Source organism: Thunnus maccoyii, chromosome 2, assembly GCF_910596095.1.
Source record: "Thunnus maccoyii chromosome 2, fThuMac1.1, whole genome shotgun sequence".
In the NCBI taxonomy this organism is placed as follows: Eukaryota; Metazoa; Chordata; class Actinopteri; order Scombriformes; family Scombridae; genus Thunnus; species Thunnus maccoyii.
In genome coordinates this window covers 34899794-34926968 of record NC_056534.1, presented here as the reverse complement: position 1 = coordinate 34926968, position 27175 = coordinate 34899794, and the positions used below count along the sequence as shown (strand labels likewise).

At 39.8% G+C, this 27175-nt stretch overlaps 3 protein-coding genes across 7 annotated transcripts; 1 reads left to right on the top strand and 2 right to left on the bottom strand.

Annotated features, from left to right (window-relative positions):
* Positions 1–20568, bottom strand: LOC121910317 (centrosomal protein of 95 kDa-like). Its single transcript, XM_042431494.1, has 21 exons — positions 20355–20568; positions 19023–19151; positions 18300–18407; positions 18039–18149; positions 16753–16873; positions 15499–15617; positions 15083–15315; positions 14011–14080; positions 13778–13845; positions 13193–13392; positions 12942–13050; positions 12711–12828; positions 12189–12394; positions 11926–12021; positions 10917–11064; positions 3956–4125; positions 3531–3605; positions 3294–3446; positions 2705–2851; positions 1709–1780; positions 1–1266 (listed from the first exon to the last, which is right to left on the bottom strand). Exons 1-21 carry the CDS (start codon positions 20377–20379, stop codon positions 1090–1092), a joined length of 2655 nt encoding a protein of 884 aa, XP_042287428.1. The 5' UTR covers positions 20380–20568; the 3' UTR covers positions 1–1089.
* On the top strand, positions 4631–9139 carry LOC121910325. Of its 4 annotated transcripts, none has more exons than XM_042431516.1 (5): positions 4634–4929; positions 6064–6203; positions 7781–7835; positions 8477–8522; positions 8756–9139. In XM_042431516.1, exons 3-5 carry the CDS (start codon positions 7802–7804, stop codon positions 9120–9122), a joined length of 447 nt encoding a protein of 148 aa, XP_042287450.1. In that variant the 5' UTR covers positions 4634–4929; positions 6064–6203; positions 7781–7801; the 3' UTR covers positions 9123–9139. The 4 variants fall into 4 exon arrangements, with proteins under 4 accessions (XP_042287445.1, XP_042287450.1, XP_042287455.1 ...); XM_042431521.1 differs by lacking the exon at positions 4634–4929 and adding an exon at positions 5755–5817; XM_042431511.1 differs by lacking the exon at positions 6064–6203 and having other exon boundaries at positions 4631–4929.
* Positions 20569–22083: 1515 nt separating the features above from the next.
* On the bottom strand, positions 22084–25595 carry LOC121887991. 2 transcript variants are annotated; one of them, XM_042399210.1, is made up of 4 exons: positions 25121–25595; positions 23162–23216; positions 22706–22751; positions 22084–22479 (listed from the first exon to the last, which is right to left on the bottom strand). In XM_042399210.1, the coding sequence occupies exons 1-4, from the start codon at positions 25514–25516 to the stop codon at positions 22095–22097; spliced, it is 882 nt and encodes a 293-aa protein (XP_042255144.1). In that variant the 5' UTR covers positions 25517–25595; the 3' UTR covers positions 22084–22094. The 2 variants fall into 2 exon arrangements, with proteins under 2 accessions (XP_042255144.1, XP_042255155.1); XM_042399221.1 differs by lacking the exon at positions 25121–25595 and adding an exon at positions 24252–24698.
* Positions 25596–27175: the final 1580 nt, after the last annotated feature.

Below are 27175 nucleotides of genomic sequence, written 5' to 3'. Positions count from 1 at the left end.
TGAGTGAGCCCACAAATTTAATAGATTAACATCAATAGATGAGGGCATCTGTGTGCTCATTAGATACAATGCACAATATCAGTAGACAGTGTTTTAACATTGTATTGATTCAAAACTACCATGTCTTAAAGAGGAACTCCAGCAATTTCACTTATCATAGTCTGTTTACAGGTGTTGAGGGCTACTACAACACTGCCTCAGATTTCAACTCTTGAGGTAATTTATCAAACTTCTGGAGCCACAAAAAGACTTTGTACAACTTTTTCCACATACGCAGTAGTGCTCACAAAGACCTGTAAACAGACTTCGATGTGCAAAATCACCCGAAATCCCCTTTAAGTTCTGGCTGAGAATTACAAACAAACGCAATGGAGCTGAGGAAAAGGAAAAGTCATTTAAAGACTGATTATCATTGCCCCTGGTGATAAGAAAGCACAACTGCAGGTTAGTTAAAAACTGAAAGACATTAAAGTTAAAAAATAAATAGTCCACTGGCATGGTTAAAACATTAAAGGGAAGACATCGCACAGAAAAGGAAAAAAAAAAAAAAAAAGTTAAAAAATCTTGTCAGTGTGTGACATTCATACTTATTAACTTTGCATCTGTGGTCCCCATTTGGCAAAGGGAAGAACATTTTTTACTAGTTGTCTGCTACAATAACAGCACAGTGAGGGAGTCACTTTAAAACATTCTTACTTATCAAGTACTAAAACCCATGGAAGAAGGGGACTTGGTCCAAGGTGTCATTAAGTTCAGGTATAGCAGCAGAGGTGAGAGGAAGAGTTAGATAAATTAGCTAATAGCTACATTTTGCCGGAGTGTGTTCAGTTCATCAAACATTTGTTCCATAACACATTCTGTCCAAATACGCCTGTATTTTCTATATAATCAGGACTTGTTTTAGTTCTTACAATGTGAATTTCCTCTTCGTGTGCAAATCTTTGACGAGACAGTCGTGTTCAGCCGTCAGAATGTCGTACCCTTAGCTGTGAGTGGCAGAAACAACGTGTCTCACAGCATGTTCCTCTGATATTAATCCAGCCTTGATTGCGTGGAGCTTAAAACAACCATGTGTCTCGCTCCGCCTGGTTAGTGCAGATAGCTAGTGTTGTACTGGAAGGAAGCCACCTGGACCCGATTGCGCAGCCTCTGCACCTCCAGGTCCTGGAAATAGTCGTCCTCATCGTTCTGGATGATGATCTTCTGCAGTTCGCCGATCTCACGCTCCATCCTGGAACGCAGCTCTCGCTTCATCTTCAGCAGAGCCTGTAATCAAATGGGAGAGTTGAACGTCCTTCACTTAAGTAAAAAGTAAAGTACAGTGTTTCCCCGTGCTCATTCCAATTTGATTTTCCAGTAGAACATTTGTAGACCAGACCCCATGTGTTGGGGGGTCTGTCTGCAGCATCACTGATTAGAGGATTAAAACTTTCAAGATATAAAAATAAAGGGCTTGATTTGTATAAAAATCATATCCTCGAGGGATATACAGTAAACCTGATGATTTCTGACAATGTTATCACATCTACAGTCTGAGCTCTGACTGACCTCCTCGTGACTGCAGCACTGTGGTAAAAGCACCGTGATATAAAAGCTTAGCAAAAGTAAAAGTTTCCTGGAGGTCATTGATTTCAGACCGGAAAATAATCATATAATATGTAATTATCTTCTGTCTTATGGCATTGAACATGCACAGTAAAAACTTTACCTTTTCTTGAGCTTTTTTCCGAACCTGGATCTCCTGCCGCTCTTGTGCAAGTTTTTCAGCCAGTAGTGAAAACTGAAAGAGAGAAAGCAGGTTATACCTCAGTTCACCAATGTGAAGGGTGTTGAATTGGTGTGTGTGTGTGTGTGTGTGTGTGACTTCCTGATTCTTATGTAGGTCAACGGGCAACACACAAGAACATTTTTATATTTTTATCCTAAATCTCTGTGAGGTTCGCTCGTATAAGCATTCCAAGATTCAACAAGCTCCCTTAACTGCCTGGACTTGACGTAAATCGCTCGTGTCAGCCTGATGAACGTCACCTGTTCATGAGGAGGTGAACGTTTGTGAGATGTGATCATTAGCATAATCCGCACCCCTAAAATGTCCATATAGGGCTGCATGTTCCGCTCCGTTTGTGGGCGAGTTTGATTCACAAAAATTTCCCTAAGAGTAAAATCACTGCGCAGCTTCAAGCCCTACTTTCAGAGACTTGAAGACAAACCGATAACAAATTTAGGAGTGTCAGTAGTCAGAGACCCAAAACAATTAGAAAATACGAATCCAGTTGCCAACGACGTGTCGTCAGAGCAGCGATGCACTCTGACGGAAATAAAGAGGGAATGCTTTGACGTGAAGTTGCATGCTAAAAAAAAATGCACCAAAATATGCCAATAAAAATCATAAAATCTAAGAAACTTTTCAGTAAATTGGCAGCCATGATGATGATAATATGGTAAACAGGATATTAATTTTGCATTAAGTTTGTTTTAGTAATATATTTAATTTTTGGTCATTTCTATTTTTAAATTCCAAATTAATTCAGATTAGGACATTATAATTGTAACTTTGTTGTAAATTGTACTGTTTCTCTCCAGTGAAGGAAGGCAGAGATGATCTGTTCTTGACATGTCACTGGTACATGCATTTTATGAGCGAATCTGTTCGTACAAGTGGTTTTTGCATGAGGTCCTTTGTGTGTGTGATTTTATGTCCTACTTGGTCTTTGTAGTAGTTCTCCAAGGACTTGATCTGGTCCTGGTGTCGTCTCTGGTGTTCCAGCCGCTGCTCCCTGGCGTAGGCTCTCTGCTCTCTCAACCGGACCTTCTGTAGCTCCAACCCCTCCTCAAACAGCTGCCGAAACATCTACACACATACACACACACACAAACACGGGTCATCATGATATCACATGATCTGTAATCTCATGTTAAACTTGACAGTGTAATTACTTCATATTTGATATGAATCTTCTGCAACAAACACCCACAAATATTCAGACGTACATGTTTAGTACCAGCAATGAGACACACAGCAGAGCGAGTGAAGCAAAAGGCAATACAGAAGAAATGAGAAAAGGTTAGATGCAATGACACTTTAAAAACAGGAATGTAACTTGCTTAACCAATTTCAGGGACCCTAAGAGATTGATGGGAGACATTTGCTAGCTACAGCTGCTAAAATGGGATGATTTGCTGATTTTCTTGTATATGAGTTGTATATATATATCAATATTGAGAGAGATCATTAGTCGTGGCCTTCGTCCTAGATCTTGAGTACAAAGCTAAGAACGGCCGTCAATACCCACCCTCTCCTCCTTGGTTCGTGCCCTCATCAGACGGGCACGGTGCTGGACATGGTAGTCGTTGTGGTACTTCTTGGCACGGGCTGTCTGCTGCCTCTGTTCTCTCAGTCTGTTCTGGGTTGACTTCTGCTGCTGGATGCGCTCTTTGAAGTCCCTCTGGAGGATCGACACATCAGTTTGTCACCGACAGGTTAAGTGTAAGAAAATGTGATCACGTTCTAAAGGTGTGTTCATGCTCACCAAACGTTTCTTGTGGTCCTGGTCTTTGTGGACGATTTGCACCAGCAGGTCATGTTTCCTCTGGGCTTCCTCCACCTGGAAGACAAGCAGGCGTTAACATATTCAACCGTTCCCTTAGTTGGTTTTACAGGCACAGATTTGGCTCTGACTTGTCCTTTATCATTAGCACAGAGCATTGCAAAAGATACACTGCAAGTAGCAGGTTTCTCATTTTTAGCCAACTGTCACTGTTTAAAATGACCGTATCCAGCCAAAGATTGTTGGTAAGACACAACAGAAAACACATTAATGAGAGACTTCCATTCTCATTTTATCCATTACAGAGTTAATGTTAATTAGTCACGGCTGATCTCATTTGCTGATATCTGACACCTAAAATGCCATAAGACCCCTTCCCTTGTGACTTTTAATGGCCACCGTCATACCTGGCTAGAGAGTTTGCTGCGACGCTGGCTGTGAGAGGACGAGATGGCATGGAGTCTGTCCACCTGCTGCATCTGCTGCTCCCACATCCGGCCCAGGGCGTGGGGGGAGATGTGAAGATGGGGCAACTCGTCCAGGAGCACAGGGAGGAGCTCATTCTCCTTCACCTTCACTGGAGAGGAGGAGACATGACACCAGAACGTTACTGGTATGATCAGACTACATTAATATCACATTGTCGTTCCTTCATTCTGACAGTAAATTTAATATAGCACACATACGGCATATGTCCCTAGTCCTTGGGGAAAAGATACAACTGGTGGCAATGGTACAGATGCAAAGAAGAAAGTGAGTACAAGTATCACAACAAGACATGTTTATTATCAGACGTTGAATCTTTTCTAAACTGGTGGATTATTTTTAAGAGGAGGAAACTATTCAGGAAACTAGACCTGGTCTATTGTTGTCTGGATGGAGAAACATCAGTAAAAATGTCCACTGTTGTTCTCATAACTACCATAAAGATTTCACAAATCTGAAAGTGGGTTTTAAGACACTTCTTTTACGGTGTGAACACATTTTCCTATACCTACAAGTAGTGCAGAAACGGAGCATGAGCCACTAAATATTGTCATTTATATTTCCCCTCAACCCCCTGACAGGAAGCTGAGTCCAGCGTCGCGAGAAGTACTGAGAAGCAAACACGTGAAGATGGTTCGCGTCTGCATTTTTCTGAAATGCCAAAATAAAATGATGAGAGCCACACCGTTCAGTTTTCATCGACTGCCATTGTACGATAAAAAGAGACTCACTTTGTGGCTGCGTGTTTTACAAATGGACCCAACATGAGTATCAATGAGTGAGGCGGACCATCGTGTGTGTAGTGAACATTTCGACAGGGATGAAAGCACCAAAACACTGCTATCTGAAGTCCACAGCTGTTCCCAGAGACAGTAAAGCCGGAGTGACAGCGACGGTAAGGCTTTGGACACAATTATTATCGTTAAAAACAGCTGGTGGCAGTATGCAATACTGACTGTTAGCTAAACTCAATGCTAATATCAGCTACCGTGACATATACATTGTCCCACGTGTTTGTGCTAATTTTACCATGTGTAGGTGGCAAGGTTACAGTGATTTGGCTCTTATGGCACAAAGGACAATCAGTGATTTAGACGGAAAAGTTGATTTTATGTAGGATACGGGAACTCATGTCCATAAAGTGGTAGTAAATACAACCTAAAGTTGGGTGAAACACTAAAGAAAAGTAGGAAACTGACTCCACTGTTAAATTTATGTCTTTTAAGACATTAAAGCTGTAGAAGCTCTGTTAGATTTGCTAAAAAGGTGAAGTGCAGATTTAATTGTTCCCTTACTGGTGCACTCCACACACATGCTCAGACTGAGTTTACAATTGGACATCCAAAATACAGCATCCACACGCCAGGTAAGGTGTTAAAGGGAAACTTACTTATTTTTCAAACGGTACCCTATTTTCCCATCATTTCCTGTCAAAGTGACTAAGGGACACAACAATTTTTGAAATTGGTCCAGTATTGAGTGACAGCACTGCAGCCGGCAGTCGTGAAACAGGCTGTAATATAGTCCTGTGGGGCAATAGCGCCCCGTCAGTGTACGTCCACTGAAAGTGTTTGTTTCTGCCCTTGACAAGCTCCGATTGTTATTATAAGTGCCTGACAACATTACGGAAAGGGTCTTTACAGTGGTAGACCTTTTTGTTTACGTTTCGCTTCTTCCGGTCTGTTTGTTATTATGACCATAAGTGTAACGGTTACCCAAAACAGAAGTCTCGCTCTGAAATCTCGCGAGAGGTGACTTGTTGCAGGAAGACAATGGCGGAAACGTAAGTGAGAGTTGGAGAGAGGAGTTTGTTGTGTTGGAGTAGAGAGAGCATAGCTTAGTGTTACCTGAAAGATAAATTAACCAATGGTTCGCGTTTGCGCATTTCCGAATTGTACCAACAAAATGTCGCCAAACACTTCGCGCAGCTTTCATAGACTACCTTTGTTGGATAGGGATACGCTGAAGTTGTGGCTAGTTGTGCTACAAATGGATGCTAACACTCCTGTCCATACACTGCGCCTTGCAGACTATCGGGTCTGCAGTGACCATTTTGAACGGGATGACTACTGCCAGCCAAAGAAGAGAAGAAATCCTATACCAAAGCACTTTTTCCTAAAGAAAAATGCTGTTCCAAGAGTGGAGAGACCCGCTGCAGACACGGTGGAGGTATGTTATCAGCTGAAGTTACTGTGTTGTCCTGACATCAGTACACACGAAAGCATGGCAGGATAACATCAAAAGCAATCATTCTATAAGCCAGTAATATGTGCACATTATCAACTGAGTCATGACTCATAAAATATCTATACAGGTTAATCGCCCCTTTTCAGCAGTTGACATTCATAATAATAGAATAAGTGATATCAACAAGCTGACATAATCTGGGTAATATTGTTGCCAAAGTGTGTGTGCGTGGTGTAAATATGTCATTTATGCTTACCAATTAAACCTATAAGACCATTTTTATGCCTACATATGCACATCCTTTACAATAGGAGAGATCATAGAGATACTTACTGGCAATGAATGATGATGGTAGTTATTGGATGAGCCCCTAAAGAAGGTCTGTTATAATGTACACATTGAAAGACTCTTCCGCAACAACTCACCTCCTGCGAGATTTCAGCGTAAGACTTCTGTTTCAGGTTAGACACTTGGCAGTACAATAACAAACAGACCGGAAGAAGTGAAAGGTAAACAAAAAGGTCTACCTCTGTAGGGTCCTTTCCATAATGTTGTCAGACACTTAGAATAACAATCTGAGCCTGTCAGTGGCAAAACAAACACTTTCAGTGGACATACATTGATGGTGCGCTATTGCCCCAAAGGACTCCACTGCAGCCAGTCCTGGTTCTCAATACTGGACCCATTTAAAATTGATGTCCCCATAAGTCAATTAGACACAAAATGATGGGAAAATAAAATCCAGGTTGAAAAATACTGACGTTTCCCTTTAAGCCTGTGCAGATAAAGAATAAGGCCGATTTTCTATATTGTTGTTATTGTCAACAAATCCTATAACAAGACCCAAACCAACAATGAACTGACCAAACTAATGAGTGTTGTTTATCCAACGCCGGATATATGTAATTCCTCTGTGCAATAGAGCTCCATTACTGGGTTACATGTTCCTTCATTCATATGAAGATAGACACAGATAAAAGCAGACTACGTACAAACAAATTCCCTCCCATCAAAAATAATATACAGTATGTTAGTACTGAAATGAACCATCAGTTAATCTATTGTCCATCTATATATTAGTGTTCCTTTTCTTTGTTTGTTGTTTTATTACAAGTACAGTTAAATCAATCCATCACATCCTAACATTCACTTCTTCTTGTGCGTCAGACGTTTATTCATCGACATTGTAGATTGTGGAGCTGCAGTGCTCGTATTCTTCATAATGAAGCAACATGTCACCCAGTTCAACGGTGTTTTTAATAGTTTTTAGACAACAAAGGAGCTTCTATGGCACCAGTGAATAAGATGCACCAGATCGACAATGAAGCCCATGTGTTGATGTTTCCCGAAGCTTAAAAATGTGGGTATGCAGGAGACGGCACGGTTAGAAGAAAGGATCACACATTGTATAATAGTTGCTATGAGGAACATGGAGGGGAGATGGGCTATTTTAATTCACTGGCACAACTACTTTCTGCATTTGTAGTAGTGAAATACTTTGAATCCATTGTCTGCAATCAGGTGTTTGGATTGTGTCTGTGTTGTGTGATATTTTACAGCTGCAAGACAACCAGGCAGTGATGGACAGACCACGAGGCCAGAGCAGAAGCATAGGTGAGTCTGTGAATGATCTTCATTATTCTTTGTAGTTTACAGCTGTAAATGTGATGTAGATAAGTGATCACACATATCTGTCTGCTGTGGTGTTCATGAGGAAACACAGAAACCTGCTTTTGTTCTTTGCTGATATTTTTGTTTACATGTCTAAAAATTTAAGAGTAGACATAACTGCACAAATGTTTCAGACTGAGCCCTTCATCTGCCTGCTGAATGTCAGACAGCAGACCGTTCCCAAGTGGCAGCAAGAAATCAATTTTTTTGACAACGAGAAAAATTTTAGCTTCAAAGTTCTCCACTTGTTTTTATGAAGATTCAGTTCAGTCTTACAAAAGATACGTCAAATGACACAAATCTCCTGCTGTTTATATGTTGTGAACCAATTATTAGTATCAATAATTATCATCAAGGCTCCCAGTTTTGCATTGTGCTTTACAGGGACATGTGGGGAAACTGAATCAATGAATAAAAAATGCAGTTTTCTCTCTGTATACTCCTCATAGAGCTTACTTTAAAATATTTAATATATGTTTTTAATTGGTTTGAAAATTTCTTACATTTTCTGTCTTTGAATGTTTGTTTTCCAACTTTCACCTAAAAAGATCCTTTTGACTGACAACCACAATATTAATTCACAGGTATTCAAGTAAATACACCTGAGACGTGCGCTGCGACCATTGAGAAGTAAGTCAAGTAACTTTGATCATGTTTTTCTCACGTTCCAAGTAAATCATGTAGCTTAAAAGAAAGCAGACGACTCTATGGTTCAATATGTTAATTCAGAGCTCAGTTACAGCTCATTCAGTTACAGTGATGCAGGTAAAACCCCTTTCTCACTGTTGCACATGTGACAAACATGTAGTTATGTTAAGTGTATCATTATCATTTCTCAGCTCTCTTTTTCTGCCTCATTACAGACCAGCTCCACAGTACATCGTTGATGAGGAGGCCATCATGCAGCTGATGAAGACCTGTCCGATGTGCGACAGACAGTGCCGCTGTTCCAAACACACTCGTGGTCCTTATTTCATAGTCTATCAGAACTGTTACTTCTGCGATTTTCAACGCAAGTGGGCCAGCCAGCCTGAAGCTCTAAATGCAAACGCTTATAAAGCATACATACCGTCCAGGAAGAAACTGAAGTCAAATGACACAGTTACTGTAGAGACTGAGGCTCAGTCATCACAACGTAATAAGACAAACATTTCTGAATCCAACCAGCCGTTAAAGAGCTGTGTAACAGCCTCAACGCTGTCTTTAGATATTATTGATGTACATAAATAAATGAGATCTGGGCTTGATCAATTTAGTGCCTTATTGTTTCAAAATGACAATATTGCAGGGTACAAAGGAGTGAGATCTGCACACTGTTATGCTCCCAGTAAATAATTTATTCTCTTTTTTTTAAGGCAACATTTCAGTCTGTAAGATCTTCCTCAGGCAAATGTAAAAGAGAGAGACAGGACTTTCTTGTAGAGGCAGCAATCAAATCAAACCGGTATCACCTGCTGGTCAGCAAGCAGCACGGAAAACGAACACAAGATGGCAGTCACGAGAGTGTTTATGATGGGAGTACTCCAGAAACTCCCAGAATGTTTTTGAAATACAATGTTGATATGACAGCATTTAAAACTATATGGTGTCTAATTATATATAAAGTTAGAGTCGGATGCCACAGAGGCTTGAATACAAATGTTAACAGGCAGACAAAATAGCTTACTGCCTGTTGTGAGCTATTTTGCCAATATTGTGGTGTTTGTTTTCCCTGCTGCTTGCTGACCAGCAGGTGATAATAATTTGATGTGATTGCTGCTTCTACAAGAAAGGTCTGTTTCTCTTTCACATTTGCCTGAGGAAGATCTTACAGATAAAAACGTTGCCTCAAAAAAAGAGAATAAAATTGTTTATTGGGGGCTTAACAGTGTGCAGACCTCACTCCTTTGTACCCTGCAATGAAATTTTTTTTTTTTTTGTCTTGCACTTGAATAATTTGCCTTTAATGTGCACACACTTGGCCCCTCTTCAAAATAACATGTCAATGTTCAGTGTAAACCTGCAGGGTTGTAGCTCCTGCCCAAAGTAATTGAGCAGCTTCATCTGAATTTATACATTTTTTCACCTTTAAAAGTAAAACATTAAGAGGAGTTAAGCATAGTTTAGCTTGCTAATATTTAGAAGTATTCAATCTGTTCAGCAAAATGTGATTTTGCAATCGCAACAAATAACGCAAATTCAAGAAATCTATGCAAGATTTGCGAAAGTTATCAATTTTCCTAAATTACCGCAACTTTCCACATGAAATGACCAAATCAAAAGATCGCTTGTGATTTGGACCAATTGCTTGTGCGTCATCGCAGCACACATTTAGCGAGAATTTATGCGTTAATGGCATTAGTGACTTATTTTATTTGCTGCTATTATTAAGGTGAGTGTTTATTTAATAAAGGCTTACAAATGGAGCTCAAGTACAGTATTTTCTTTTTTATAAAACTTTGAGCCCGTGTTTCTCATGCTCAGAAAATGAATTTAAAAATTAGTACTGAAATAGTTGTTTCTGTGACATGCAGAATGCTTTTTATTGAAGGAAGTGATTACATATGACTCTTCTTTATTGGGAGTTTTTTAAAAATCACATTATTTTCCTTTGCTTGCAATTTCTCCCATTTCCCACAATTTTACCGCGAAAAAAAGCACATAAAATATTGCAAATTGCATCGCAATTTTTGAAAAAAGCCACTGCAAATTAAGCATTTTTGGCCGCAGTAATCACAAAAAAACCTCAGAAATCCTGGAGGGACTGAGTTCTGCACTTAAAAAGTGAAAATATAATAAGGTGCCACAGTTTCTGGCATTGTGTTCTGGGAAAAATCATTTTGAAAAAATAGTGATTTTATTTTTTGCCATAATCCTGCAGTGCAACATACAGAGTTATGTTATGCTTTCATATATATAACATGTTATGTTACATATATATGAAAGCGTGTGCAAGCATGAATGATTGCAAAGACTTGTTTAATATATAAGACAATGGACTTTAAGATTTACCATTTGGACCTTTCAGTACAAGTCTTAACTTACTTGGTGGAGCTTTCCTGGGGGTTTCCTTCCTTCGTCCTGGTGTAGTTTGTGTGTTACGTTGTGTTTTATGCTGGGCCTTCGTTTTAGCTGGGGACAGTCTGGGGGCTTGGGAAACATCCCTCAGTATGGCCTCTCTGTACTCTCGCTCCTTTACACATACACATAGACACACACAGTTCAGTAAAAATTCTGGACAAATTGCCAAACAGTCACAAACACTCAGTAATAAACCACATTGATATTTTCCATTTTGCTCATCTTCCACCAAGCCAAAGCCTTTGTTATTAACATTAATACATTGTTGCTTGTTTAGTTGTCTACAAAACAGGAGCTGATGTTTCCTCTTTGCTATTTTATACCAAGAGAAACTCTGGAGATAAATTGGTGTTTACAGATTGAGATTGTGAGAGAATTATTCTCCGTCAGTTTTCCGTAGAACATGCAAACACATAATGTACAATTTATATTTTATAGTAAAAGCTGAATATTGAAGAGATGTCTTACTTTTGTTTAAATGCATATTTTTTGACATGTCCTGAAGTCTTAACTGTGTGATGACTGTGTTTTTCTGTAAATACATTAAAACTTTGCATTCTATCAGAATAAAAATGTGATTCCACCACTTGTTTTCATTATTTTAGTGCAACATACTGTGTAAATGCACAGAGCAGCTATCTCAACGTTCTGACTCGTTTGTGGTACTTTGTTTTATAATATTCACAAGTAAATAGTTTGATAATTAGGTAACTGGTGCAATTTGTACCTATAATAATATCTGGTTACAGTAAGATGAAACCGATCAATGTCATCTCTCTCATGTAGTCTGGGAGTCACAAAGACCTGAGTGACTATGGCCAAACATAGAGCTAGTTGCAGTCACAAACAGCAGCAAGACAAGATTCTGCTTCAGTGTCATAAACAGGGATGTGAAGTAGAGAAAGATGGGAAGAGCGCAAAGAGGGTTCTTTATAAATCTCATACTAAAGTAGAAATCATACTAATGACTCACAGCTTCCTGAGCTTTGAGGCGTGCCTTGTCTAGATCTGTCCGTTTTTTGTCTTCATATCTTTTCAACTCCTCCTCATAGGCTGTATTCTCCAGATACTGTAAACAGAAAACAACAGGAGATTAATTTAATCTGAACGCTATTAATTTTTGAACTGAGATTTGAAAGAGTTTGACAGACGTAACAACAGAAATGGCTAAAAAAAAAAAAAACAATCAAGCAAATACAAACGATCTTGATGTATCTTTTTTCGTTTCGTTAATACCTTGCTATGTTTTCTGTGTGATGCTCTATGGCGTAGCTCTCCTCTCCGTGTATGATCAGAAGCTGTGAGGTTGCTTTGTCTCCCATCATCCAGACTCAAGGCCTCTTTCATGGCGTCCTCTAAATGTACCTGCAGAGAACGACGAACTCGTGGAGGGGAGGGTGATAGAGAGCGTGTCCGGTGGGCTGATTCAGGATCGGGAGTTCCTGAAATTATTCAAATGTTACAATTCAATACAGTTAATTTTGGTATCAGCACAAAGCACTAATCAAATCCATACGACCATTTCATTAAATAGGACCATACCAGTGGTCTTGTATGTTTTGACTCATCAACTACAAATTAATGTTGATTGATTTTCCTGCAGTTGTTAATTTAACGTTTAAAAATTAATATCAAAACTTAGTGGTGGTTTGCTTTGGTTGGAAATAATCTCAGCAAAAATGCAGTTAATGGGCTAAAACTTTAAAAAAATTTAGAGTTTAATGTTCTTGATGCATTTTAGCCATAATGTGTTTGTACCTGTATGCTGTCTGGAAGTCCTACGACACTCCATGATGCTGTCGCTGTGGTGGGACTGCTTGTCCTCTTCTCTGACCTCACTGGGCTCTCCGCTTTCATCCAGAACTCGTTTAAGCATCTACAGGAATTAAACAACACATCACACACAGTTACGAATCATAATACCAAAACCTTGGATACAAAACATTTATGACAATGTGCTGTGACCTATTACACAATAAACACACACACCTGATCAAGCTCCTCAAGTCGATGGGAGAGTTTCTCAGATATGTGATGCAGCTCCTCTTCTGCTTTCCTGTTCCTCTGTCTGCGATAAGACAGAGGCTCCTCAAAACCACTGATCAGTCAGACAATAACAAAGACATCATACAGGAGAGATCAAAAAAATAGCATTACTACATTGTACCCACATAAAATAACAATGTCTCTGAGGATATTCTATAGCTTCCTACTGTCCTCTGTAGCTCCACCTCTCTTACCTGAAGTCTGTCTTATCTGTGCGACCCATCCTTCTCTCCTGTCGTCTTTGTGTATAACTCAGATCCTCCTCCTCCTCCTCTTCTTCTTCTTCTGTGTCTGGTGGAGAAGGGGTCGTGGCCGCCATCTCATCCTGCAGGGTGAGGAAGAGCACATCTGGCTGGGTGCGGAATAAAACCCTCCTGGGACCCCCGTTAGTTGGCTGAGATGAGAAAAAAAAACAAAAGAGAATCAAGTTAATTTGAAATAACACAAAATTTTAAATCAAAACAAAAAATAGGGAAAGCAGCAGAAATGTGTGATGCATATTAAAAAAAAACATTACATTCTCCTTTAATAACACGGGCTTGGATCAGAAAACAGATGAATAAACAAGAGTTCGACTGATGCAACAAATTTCACATTCATCTTTACATTAAGTTACATTGACTTAAGCACAGAAAAGCTGTTCAACAAGTCACTGTAAAAAGATAATTAATCGTCCAGCGTGTGTTTTTAATAGAGCAACCTGCACAACACACGACACGTCTGCACGGCTCAGAGGTTGCTGTAAAACTGGTACAAGTGATGGCTTGTTGCTCTTTTACCTCTAGCGTCTCTCCCTCCACTTCTGTCCCGGCTCTTTGCTGGCTGGACAAAGACTTCTCGCTCACAGCTGAAAATCCAAGCAAGACATGACATCAAGACTTAAGTGACACTTCGCTCTGCTGGAGGATTTTCACTTGTTGGCAGTATAAAACAGTATAATATGCTGGCTATACTTGTGCTCCAACTCCGACAATAAATCATAAATCTCAAATTTACATGTGCTTTGACTCACCGGGAGAGTGGCGAAGGGGAGGAGACTGCAGTCCGTTGGTGACGACTGTTTCAGCTACCGGTCTAGAGGTCTGTGTGACAGAGATGTGAGAAAATGAGAGGGATGAAGAGCGAGAGGAAAGAGAGCAGAGGTCAATAACATTGACTAGAGGGACCGATATAATATTGAACATAATCTGCAGCTCACAACAGTCACATTTTCTCATCCATACTGGTAAAAAAAAGGCCAACAGACATCAGACACAAGACTTTTTTAGAACAAAACGTACTGACACCTGTGATGGGTCAAAGTACATGTGAGGCGCTCTGAAGAAAGAGGAAGAAAAACCTCTCTAAGTTTGGCTGTTATTGTTGTGTACTCTCAGTTATAGAAGCAGGTCATAGGTTAAGCTGCCTGTGTGCAATTAGTCAGGTCATGTCCGGACGTGCTAGTGTAGGCAATCCTACAAAACGTGCTGAGGTATCAGTCACGTCCTGGTTCCACTGACGTCCTTAAGAAGTGTGAAATATGTGTATACGTGTCTAGATTAGAGAGGGAGTGTTTTCCTTTACATATTTTGGCATATTTATTTGACTTAAAATGTGACTAAAAGAGAGAGAAGATTTAAAATCAGCACATATCATCTAGAATAAAGGATTACTCTTCCTTGGCTGTAGACTTTTTCTTTGATTCTATCCCATTTACTGATCAGTGAACTGTGGTTTAGTGTGATGCAGCACACAGGCTTGGCTACACCTATTTTGAGCATCTAAAAAGTTACAATACAGGACTTTTGTTGTTTGGTTTGTTTGAAGTAACTCCTTGTCTCAGCACTTTTGAATGAGTCAAGCCAAGTCAGCATATTCTTATCCTTCCTGTATCGTCCTGTATCAATAAAATATGAAGTGTGTGTGCGTGGGGGAGAAGGGGAAGAGAGAGGGAAAAGTCTTGCATGCTGGCACTACAGTAACATATCTCATTGCTTTTTGAGAAGATAACAAAGTCTGTACGTCCTTTAAAATTGCATGCAAATAACAGGTAAATGGCCTGAACGATTAATCTTCATCATAGCTGTATTTTAAAGGCGGGCTACCTCTGTAGTGACAGGCCTGGCTTCCTCCTCTGCTTGCCCGTGGCTAAGGCCAGCAGCTGTGGGGGATTGGCTGAGTGAGTGTGGGTCTGTGTCGGGTCTGTGGGGAGTGTTGCTCTGGTTCGGTGGCTGAAGAGCGATGGCTGAGTGCGGCGGTTCGGTCAGTGGAGCGTCCTGGGCGTCCAGAGGGACAGAGGTGGTGACTGCGTCTGAGATTTGGGGAGGAAGGGCCGGTCCTTGCAGAAGGAAATTTATCGAAAAGGGTTATTTCCAGTGCATGTTAAAATCTTTAATAATAATACATTAAGTGAAATATTCTGGTTGGAGGCAGCTTGATGTGATGGAACATACATGATTGTTCTTTTTCAATCCTTTGTGTCATTGGCACAAGTAAAAACGGGCTGTTTTTTTTGTCTTACCTTCTTGTTTGGTTGTGAACGTGCGTGCCGACACCCCAAGCCCAATGAGCTCACTAGTTGATCCCATCTCTTCAGCGTTCCAGGAATGGAGGGAATGTTTACTGGACTGGACAGTGGACCTGAATGATGAGACACAATATGATCTACCAGTGGTTCACACAAGTACTCTGTATCAAATTACTGGAGGTTTTCTTTGATTTATTTGCTCTGAAATGAACTGTATTTAAACATGGAATAGATTGATTTTGAAACAATATCAATGAGTGCAGAGCAGCAAAGACATAAAACGTCTTGCATGTTAAAATATCATCAAAGGAGCATCAAATCACCGAATTAAGATTACTTAACCGCTGTAGTGTTATTCAGCTACATCAGTGGTTCATCTGTTACTCACAGTACCCCAACAACACAAATGTTATTTACATATTTCATCTGTGTTACACACACTGGCAGTGCACCCAATTAAATAAAGAAATTAAAACCAATGATGGACTAGACTGAGTTGCAGTGATGCTCCTGTTTGAGTTCATGTTTGACAAGCAACCATTAATATTTACAGTAGTGCCAGGAAGGTAGCCTGGCTGGCTGTTGTGTCAACAGGATGTACCGCCCGGAACTGCACTAAAGCTGAATGACCCAAGTCATGTGGAGCATTATAGGAGAGCTCAACACATACAGAAGTATGTGTTGAGACCTTCTTAGTAAAACTCAAGCTGTCATGAATATATAATAGATATCTTATTATTACCATTTGTTGTTCATATAAAGTTGTACTGTTGTACTACTAAAAACAAACAGTAACCCATGCCATTTTCAAAGTAATAAAATAAATACCAGACTGACATGTACAGCAGTAGTATGTTTATGATAAACAGAAGAACTTTGTGGTTGGCATGAGCTGTAACAGATTCAAATCATACCTACGTTTAAATGGAATTTAACCAACTTACTTAAAAGAGAGAGAGAAAGAAAGAGAAAAGGAAGGAAAGTGCTGGCGATCAAGAGAGAGAGAGAGAGAGAGGAAGTATGAACAGACAAGAGAGGTGAAACTGACACTTAACCTTAATCTGATAATTAATTCGGTGTGATTCACAGGTTCACCAGTGAGATGTATAGAACTACCGGAGTCTCTGCAACAGTGAGAAAAGCAGGGTGACAGCTGTCTCATATGAACAGGTCCAATGCAGGTGGGGTGAATGCTGAGTAAGGGATTACTGTTTGGAAAATGAATGTAGTACATCTAGAAGTTCTTACTCTCCACTAGAAGACAAACAGGCTCCCTCCAGTTTGGTCTCCTCCTGCTCTGTGCCATCGCAGCCTGTCGGCTCCTTGGTTTCACCGGGTACATCCTCATTTAGACTGTCATTCAGGTCCTCTGAAAAAAGACATGAATAGCACATTTAACCAAGAAAGAGAGACAGAAACCGAAGAAAAAGCAGAACCAACGACAAAGAGAAAGCAGTACTTGTCATTACAACATGGTAATGACCTCCGTGGAATTTTAAAGAGGAACAAACTCATATGACCTTTAATTCATCAAACTGACTGACAAAGTGTCAGATACATTGATGTGAAAATTCACAGTTCAAAAAGATGAAGACAAACCTTAAAGACTCACAGCCAAAAAAAAAAAAACATCTGACAGACATCTAAAGTCATGTTGCAGGGTTTTTTTTTTTTAGCACAAACAAATACAGCAACTACTAACTAAACTAAGTACTAAATGCAGAAGTGCAATTTGTCAATGTGAGACATTGAAGATTCTTCTACACCAACATCACCAAAACTAAGATTAATAAACATTTCAGGCACCAAAAAAAAAACCTCAAAAGAATTCTGCATTCACCTCAAAATAAACAGACCACTGTTAGCTTCTACTGGATCCCAATTCCCTCTGCATTTCACATCCAGGACATTTCAATGGGCCTTTTAAATTCTCACATCATTTGTAAATGCAGACACAGTCATTAACTGCTAATTGCTGTTTGGCAGTGGTCTGAGGGACGGACGTGCCGGTCACACAAAGCCACGCTCAGTTCTGCCAAGTGAACAGGATTGTCTGTTCCCTGTTAAAGCCCTGCACTTAAACTAATTTTAGGACACATTATGTTCATGCTAGAGGAGGAACACAAGCTCGCCTCGATAAAGACTTGTGTGTGTGTGTGTTCTGCAAAAGCTGTCTAATGATGAGAACTGGAAGTTATCCATAGAAATGGAAAAGTTATAATATGTTTAGATGATTGAAATTTGATACCAGTTGTGATACTTTTGCCAATACTTGTTATTGCAGAGAAAACACATATTTTGTTGTGCGATGTAATTAATATTAACATGGCACCAGCTTTCTGAGTTCCTAAAGCAGAAATCTTACTAAAATGCATATATTTTTTTGTGTTGATACATTATGAAGCCTTAAAATATGTAATAAAAAATGATAAAGGCACTTATGTGTGATCCATACTTTCACAAACTCCTATGTTTAATGCAAAAATGCATATTACTGTCAAGTTGAGGCAAAAGTGAGAAACGAATCAGTCTACCATCATTCTGTGACTCCTCACTTATCTCCTCATTGAGATATTCCAGTAGGCCATCAAAGATTTCCAGGAGGTTCTTGACAGACTCTTTGTTCCCTCTGACAACATTTTCTCCTGCAAACACACAATTCATCATTATACTCATCAGTTTTTTTTTTATTGTTCATTATTGTTTAACATCCATATGCCATGCAGCTCAAAATCTTCAGTCAATCCAAGTGAAAGTTACACAGGTGAATAGTTGTCAATCATCGTTTCTTATACCTGTTATATGGGAGAGGCTGATCTGAAGGTAATCCAAGGACAGTGAATCGATCACAGACTGGACATTATGGATGTCATCCTCTTGACTGCATGATGCTGCAATATAATCTGACACATAAACACAAACAAAAAGGTGAATAATTTAAGTCTGGATGTATGAGAGAACACAGATAGGGAAATGTTCTTGTTCAGCAATGCCAAACTTACAAAAGAACGCATTCATAAACATTTCCTTGTACACTTTAGCCATAGTAACAACGCTGGAAAGAGCTCAGCGACATTAACACTCTCATGACAGCATGTTTGATGGTCTTAGGAAGCATTCCTGACATACTAAGCACGATCAGGAGATCATGCTCTCAACTACAAACGCACAGCTTGTTTACCTTCAGTGTTTGTGGCCTCATGATCGGAATTTAAATGCCAATGTTTCAACTTTAACCTGCTGATTATTTTCTTTATTAATTGGTTTAAAAAATGTCGGGTGATGTCATCAAATTGCCTGTTTTGCTCAACCAATACTTCAGACCTTTAAGATATTCAGTCTATTGTCACATAAGACAAAGAAAAACAGCAAATATTCACACCTGAAAAACTGGCTTTGTTAAAAAAGTGATCAAAAAAACTAAATGTTGTGATCAGAATAGTTGCATATTGTTTTTGTGTTTATTGATTAATCACTTGATTGTTGTGGGCTCTGGTTGATGCGCAGCTCGTTATTACCTGGAACTTTCTCCCCAAAGATGGTCTCATAGAGAGCAATAAAAACGTTTGCATCACAATCTGTCAGTTTCCTCAGCCTCAGGTTTATGTGACACTTGCTGAGCAGATCATTTGCCACATCTACCCAATCTGTAGAAAAAAAGGAAATAACATTAAATTCATATCTAGATAACTAGAAAATAAACAGCAATGAATGAGATTATTGTAGAAGCCGAATCCTGCATCTTAATGATATATAGTACTAATAATGCATTGATTTGCACCAGACTTTTCATTTGCAGTGAATCTCAAAGTGCTTAAAGATGAAAAAGCCTCCCTGAATAAAAAGGTTTTTAAGCCTATCTTAAAATAAAAGTGAAATACTTCCTTAATAAAAGAGACATCGGTGTTACATGTATGAAGAGTACTGATAGCAATCATGTCATTAGTGAAAATCGCAAGATATTTATTAACAAAACAGGATTCATGTCTCCTCTAGAGGTGATAACGATGATTCAATCATTATTAGTCCATCCGCGGCAAACTGAAGCTGGAGAGCGGGGATCTCTCTCTCTCTCTCTCTCTCTCTGTGTCTCTCTGTGTCTCTCTCTGTCTCTCTCTCTCTAACTTGAAAGATCAGATCAGTATGAATGATAAACATCCACTTCATAGTAATCGGAGCCGGAGGCTGTGAATTAGGCTGACAGTGTGTCTGTGGTTACCTGCCACCGGTTAGTTGACTCATAATAGCAGCGAAATGACGTTGACGACGCTGAAGTAAGCTTCCGTTTCGGAGTTAAGGGAAACATAAATATTGATATTTAGCGGCAGATTCTCCGTTTTTTCACTTCTTACACTTGTGAAAAAGCGTTACACATCGTAGGTAAAAGCCTTAACGCTGTTTAAACCCACTTTCAGATTTGTGAAACCTTTATTTTGCTTATGAAAACACAAAAAAGGGGCGATTTCACTGATATTTCTCCATCCAGACCACATCAGACTAGGTCCAGATCAAAAACCACTATACTTAGACTTGTCAAAACTGGATTAGATTATTATTATTATTATGATTAACGTTAGACAAGTCCAAGTAAGTTATAGTTCACCGAATCGGAAGCTAACTTCAGCGTCGTCTAACGTTGCTAATTTCGTCTGATTTGTTTAGCCTGGACATTACCGTTAAACTGTGGCCTCTCATCGTTTATCTTAAATCATCTCTACATATTTGCGTTTGTTCAGGTGATGTCAGTCAAAGCAACAATAATGACCAGGTAGCTATCGTTAGCTGTGAGTTAAGTTAGCGTCGTTAGCTGTCTCTCTCCGTACTGGAGCTCACAGTCTCGGCCGCCTTACCTCTCTCTCCCTCCGGGGTTCCCATCAAACAGCTGTCGGCGAGAGGCAGCTGGAGCTTAAAATCAACTAAATGTCCGTAAAAGAGTCTTCTTTAACTCGGGGCCCCGGTCCCGGCCTGGACAGTTGGGGTCAGTTGTGGTGTTGTTGTGGTTTCAGTAGCAGCAGGGAGAAGAAACTATCGGCTCTCGTTTAAAATTGAAGTCTTGTTTGATTGGACGCTTCTTTGTTTCCGGAAGGGCCTCTCGGTGGCTGCGTACCGCCCCCTGCTGGTTACTGTGGTTACAGCGCAGGCAGCACTAGTGTGCAGATGGAAAAAAAACTTTCATTTAAAGGATAGGTTCATAATTTTTCAAGTCTGGCTTAAAACAACACTCTAGTGTCCATGTGAAGACTGACCGAGGTTTTCCTCGCTGTAATCATTCCTCCTGTTCATATTAGCTATTAAAAGATCCCTTAAAATGCACTTTCAATGTAAGTGATGGTGGCCAAAATCCATCATTTTGTACAAAAATGCATTTAAAAATGTATCTGAAGCTTATATCAAGTGGATATCTGCCACATTAACAGTCTTTTTAGCATCAAATTCCCTCTTTGTGTTTCCTCAGACAGTGTTTCACTGTTGAGCTGCAGGTGAAGTATAGTAACAAAGAGGGAATTTGGCACTAAAAAGACGCTTCATTTCAGCTTCAGATAAACTTTTAAATACAGATTTGACCCCTATAACTTAGATTAATAAGTGCATTATGAAGGAATCTTTTCATGGCCAGTATGAAGAGAAAGAATGATTATGGCAAGAAAAACCTATTTGGCCACCTGACTGTTGTTCTAAGACAGACTTGAAAAGTTATGAACCTGTCCTTGAAAACCACATGTAAACTGCAACTGACTGCATCAAAGCACCCATATATACGTGCTTAATACTAAGCTGTTCAAGCATTCATAGCAAGTGTTTAAACCAACACTAAAACAATGCATTCTTTCTATGCCTTTGCTCTTTTTTCCACCATTTTTTTTAAATCAAGCTCTTAAAAGAACTCAGCTAATAACATAAAGACTAGAAACCTTCACACCGTCTTGTCACAGAATGTATCTCAACACCTTCACAGGTTAAGACTATTATAAAACTAATATAGAGTATTATAAATTCTAACACCACCAGGTAAATTATTGTGTATATGTTTACCTGTATTGCGTATCGTATCTTGCATTGTGTGCAGATGGTAGTGATGTGAAATACAAACCTTTACATAAGTTTGAGTATAGGAGAAACAGCTGTTCCTACTGTGACATTGCAAAAAAAAAAGAGACCTATTGAATCCAATACATAACAGGTAAAATCAAAATTGGTGTAAAACGTCTTCCCTGCTCACAACAGGAAAGTTGCTCAGATGCAGTGTGTTTAGCACTGACCGCACTGCTGCTAAGTAGAACTCCAGTTGTGAGTGAGAAAAACATCCTGCAGCATCTTTGACCATGAAAAGTCCCACAGCATGTAAATCAAAGTAAATCATATTTTTACCTAACAGGTGAATTCAGGTGTGTTCCAAATCCATACTAATGCTAATCAGGTGGTGAGTATGTAGTTGTTAACACTGGAAGTGTGACAAAATTCTGTGAACTATATATCCAGATGGAGCAGCAAAATTACTTTAGGCAAGTGCTACAACCCTACAGGTTTACACTGAGCATTGTCATGTTGTCATTTTGAAGCATTAAGGCACCAAACTGCTCAAATCCAGATCATTTATTATGCATGTTAATCATATCTAAAGACAGCTTTGACACTGTTACACGGCACTGTAATGTCCGATTGGACTCTGAGACTGAGGATTCAGAAATGTTTGTCTTATTACGTTGTGATGACTGAGCCTCACCCTCTACAGTAACTGAGTCATTTGACTTCAGTTTCTTCCTGGGAGGTATGTATGCCTTATAAGCATCAGCATTTAGAGCTTCAGGTTGGCTGGCCCACTTGCGTTGAAAATCGCAGAAGTAACACTTCTGGAAAACTATGAAGTAAGGACCACGAGAGTATTTGTGACAGCGGCACTGTCTGTCACACATCGGACAGGTCTTCATCAGCTGCATGATGGCCTCCTCATCAACGATGTGCTGCAGAGCTGGTCTGTAATGAGGCAGGAAAAGAGAGCTGATAATGATACACTTAACATAACTACATGTTTGTCACATGTGCAACAGTGAGAAAGAGGTTTTACCTGCATCACTGTAACTGAATGAGCTGTAACTGAGCTCTGAATTAACATATTGCACCATAGAGTCGTCTGCTTTCTTTTAAGCTACATGATTTACTTGGAACGTGAGAAAAACACGATCAAAGTTACTTGACTTACTTCTCAATGGTCGCAGCGCACGTCTCCGGTGTATTTACTTGAATACCTGTGAATTAATATTGTGGTTGTCAGTCAAAAGGATCTTTTTAGGTTAAAAAAAAAAAAAACACACACCATTTTGCTGATTTTGGGTGTATCATGATGAAACAGAAAGTGTGTTGTGCATACAGTACAAATTACAGCAAGATACTGAATATCACCGCGGACTCACCGACAGATCTGAACACCACTTGAAAAACTTGATATCTACCATCTAGATAATGTCTGCATCAATTTTGGTAGCGTATGAATGACGACTTGTGAAGATATAGATGTTAATTGATTTTGCCTTTTTTTTCAAAATACAGAGTGACAGGGTCCCCTCATGAACACAACAGCAGACAGATAAGTGTGATTACTTCATCACATTTGCACCTGAAAACTACAAAGAGTAATGAAGATCATTCACAGACTCACCTATGCTTCTGCTCTGGCCTCGTGGTCTGTCCATCACTGCCTGGTTGTCTTGCAGCTGTAAAATACCACACAACACAGACACAATCCAAACACCTGACAATGACTTCAAGTATTTCACTACTATACTGAACAAAAATATAGATGCAACACTTTTGTTTTTTGCTCCCATTTTTCATGAGTTAAAATAAATTATCTACGACTTTTTCTATGCACACAAAAAGCTTATTTATCTCAAATTTTGTTGTTTAAATCCGTGCTAGTGAGCACTTCCCCTTTGCCAAGATAATCCATCAACCTGACAGGTGTGGCATATCAAGATGCTGATTAAACAGCATGATTGTTGCACAGGTGTGCACACACTGTACTGTATCACACTGGGTGATATGTCTGGTGAGTATGCAGGCCATATTGGAGACGACTTATGGTAGTGAAATGGACATTGAATTCACATGCAACAGCTCTGGTGGACATTCCTGCAGTCAGCATGCCATTTGCACACTCCCTCAAAACTTGGCACATCTGTGCCATTGTGTTGTGTGATGACACCGTATATTTTAGAGTGGCCTTTTATTGTGACCAGCCCAAGACACACCTGTGCAATAATCATGCTGTTTAATCAACATCTTGATATGCCACACCTGTCAAGTGGATGGATTATTTTAGCAAGAGGGAAGTGCTCACTAACACAGATTTAAACAAATTTGAGAGAAATAAGCCTTTTGTGTGCATAGAGAGAGTCTTACATCTATTATTTCAACAAAAACGAAAGCATTGTTTATATTTTATTCAGTATACAAATGCAGGAAGTAATTGTGCCAGTAATCTGAAACACCCCCATCCCCCTCCACGTTCCTCATAGCAACACATACACACATACAATGTGTAATCCTCTCTTCTAACCGTGCCGTCCCCTGCACACCCACATTTTTAATCTTCAGGGAACTCAACAACATTGCGCTGGATGACATGTTGCTTCATTACGAAGAATACGAGCACTGCAGCTCCATAATCTACAATGTCGATGAACATACGTCACAAGCAGAGATGTTCGGATGAGGTTGACTGAACTGTACTTGTAATAAAACAGTACCTGTGGATGTGACTGCGCCTGTACACTGTCTGAATCTGTAGCTGACCAAGGGAAAATAGTTGGAACAGCACCTCGCTTCAATGCAGCGTAATAAGTTCGTATCCCTCCTATATAGGCATCATCTGTGAAGTGGTCACTGCACACACGAAGACTGAAAGGCTTGTTTTTCAGCACCGATGCACGTTTGCGATTTAAACTTGCACTCTTTGCTTCATTTGGATTCTTTATCGCCTCCAGCCACCGGCCGCGTAACTCGGGGTCCAAAGGGAAACAGTGGAATTTGAGTTGCAAGCATACTACAGTTTTCCGGACATTTCCACAACCAGGCACAGAGCACTTCATTTCCCAACACAGTCCTAATACAAGTTGGAAAAGACGCGGTGAAATGGCGATTGTTCACAATACGCATGTGCAGTGACCCCTGTCTCACACGTGTTTGCTGTTGTTTCCCATATAAAAGCAGTGTCTCCGTTGAAAAGCGATTATCCAATGAGCGCTGCGGGGGGGCCAATGATTAGCCAATCAGAGCTATGGCCGGGACCAACCCATATCGGGTTCTGCCTATAGATGTAAAAAATACAGTCTATGGGCAGAACTCGGCATAGGATTTCAGAAAGTTATACTAAAATGAGGTTATTAAATGCGTAGAAATCAGTGTGGGTGTGTCAAATTCACTGTCAAAGTCAATCAAATAAAGTATGAGCTGATGAAACCATTTGATTCCTGTCAAACTTTGATTTGAAGTGTCCATACTGAGTGTTAAGGGGTGCATGCATTAGTAATGAATCCCCTATTATTTCAGCTCAGGCCATCATTAAATGTATAAACCTTTTATTATTATTTTCCCATGTTTCAGCGTGTTAATTTACCTCTGTCGTACTGCTATGAGACGCCGGGTTGAGACTCTGGCATAGCGTCTTTTCCTGTGGCGTAATGTTATTTGTTAGCGTATCACGATCCCTCTTCTCTTCTCCTCTCGAGCCTCCCTCGTTTGTATGAGTGACGTCAAGCTCCGTTTTCCATTTCTTTAGAATAATTTGCGAATCTTCAACCCTGACAAGTTGTCGAAAACATTTGAGACAAATCCTCCCAGAAGAGACACCGGGTCTACATGGGAGAAGTATCCCGACATCTCGGAAACGTTCCCATAATGGCCTCTCGTTCTTGTTTGTGCTTTTGAATAATATTCTTGAATTTGTTATCACCCCCTTGATTACCAAATTTATTTTACATATACGGCATGTCTTCTCAATATCGCCCGACATCGTAGTTTGTTTTCACTTTGCTCCGCTGCACTCTTAAAACCCCGGCAAAACTGTTGGCATGGCTACGCATCGGCGTCGACTTAAAATGACGTTTACTCAGGGCGGATACGTTGGTCTCTAGTGATTGGTTCAACAAAATCGAACCCCCCTCCCCCCGGAAATAAATCAGTGGCCATGGATGTATAGACAGAACTACAACTAATAGTTCTCTTTATACATCCATAGAGTGGATGTGTGTAGAAACTGAATATATAAATATTTAAACAATTGTATAATTGTTATAAGTCATTTGCATGAGGTGCAGGTTATTGTTTTAGGGTTTTATTTTAATTCTAAAGCGTAAAAGTGTTCTTAAAGTGTAAAAAAAATAAACAGTGAACAAATCCGATAATGAGGAAGCTCCATGTGGATGAAGGGTGAAAGTCCAAATCCAAGAGACTTAAATTGAAGAGATATATCACAGCTGTTTCCTGTGATACCTGTACTGACTAACTAGTTATGATGTCACAAACTCTTGTAGGTAAGGGCACAGAGAAACTTTCCCCCTTCAGCAGATGAATGTGAAAACAGTCCTATAGTGTCAAACTCTGCACAGCAACAATAAGAAACGTTTTTGAGTGTAGGGGGACTTCAAGGTAAGTTTGAGTTTAACCACCAACACAATGAGTCATGGTCAACAATGTTCAATATTGCTTGAAAACTAAATAGTATTCTCAAGTTCTCAAGTATTCTCTGTGGCTGTGGTTTGATGATGTCAACGGACATATAGGACAAGCTGTGACAACCACCTTCTAGCATCAGATGGTTGTTTGATGTGTGTGTGAATGGCGTCAGTAAACAAGTGAGCTCCAAAACACGAACATATTCCTGGATCAACATAATCCCAGTACAACCACTGTCCACATGGAGCGTCGTTTCAGACATGAAACGATCTCAACTAGCATTACTGCTCGGTGATGGTGCTGTGTTGGTTTTTCAACTTGCTGAATCTTTTTGATTCAACTGAAAATGTTCATCGTCATCGTCGTCATCACTTGGCAGGTTGGTCCATTTACAGCGGCTGTGACAGTAACAACATGCCTGGGAAATAACAAGCTTTAGTCCTTTGACAGTTTTTCTAACGGTACATTGTCTGTTGCATTCCCGACATGACTTGAAAAGCTGAAGGATGCACTCTTCATCAATGATGAACTCTGACGAGCTGAAGGGAAAAGAAAAGACGCAGCAGTTACTCACATGGACAGGAGTTGTTAGTTTCCTTTTCAATGTGTTAAGTAAAACAGATCACAGAAGAAGTAACATTAAAAACTGGAGATGGTGTGGGTGGGAAGAAAGACAGAGGAAATCTTAACAAAAGCCTGAAGACCCCATTGCCTCAGACTGGATTAACATCAGCTTACCTCCCCAAATCCACCAGGAAGCGTCCGTCTCCTACACTTAATGATGTGCTGAATTCTTGATCCTCATCTTCTTGAATATCTGTGTGTGGACCCAGTCAGTTATTACTTTTACTTCTCTTGCTTAACAATTTGCTTGCAGGTTTTGAGCTTGAGAGAGACTTTTCTAATGTGAAAGTGACTCACCTCGATTTTCTTTATTTTCTGACTGTTGTGTTGCTGTCTGCTTGTCTGGATTTTTCTGAACAGCAGCATATTCTTT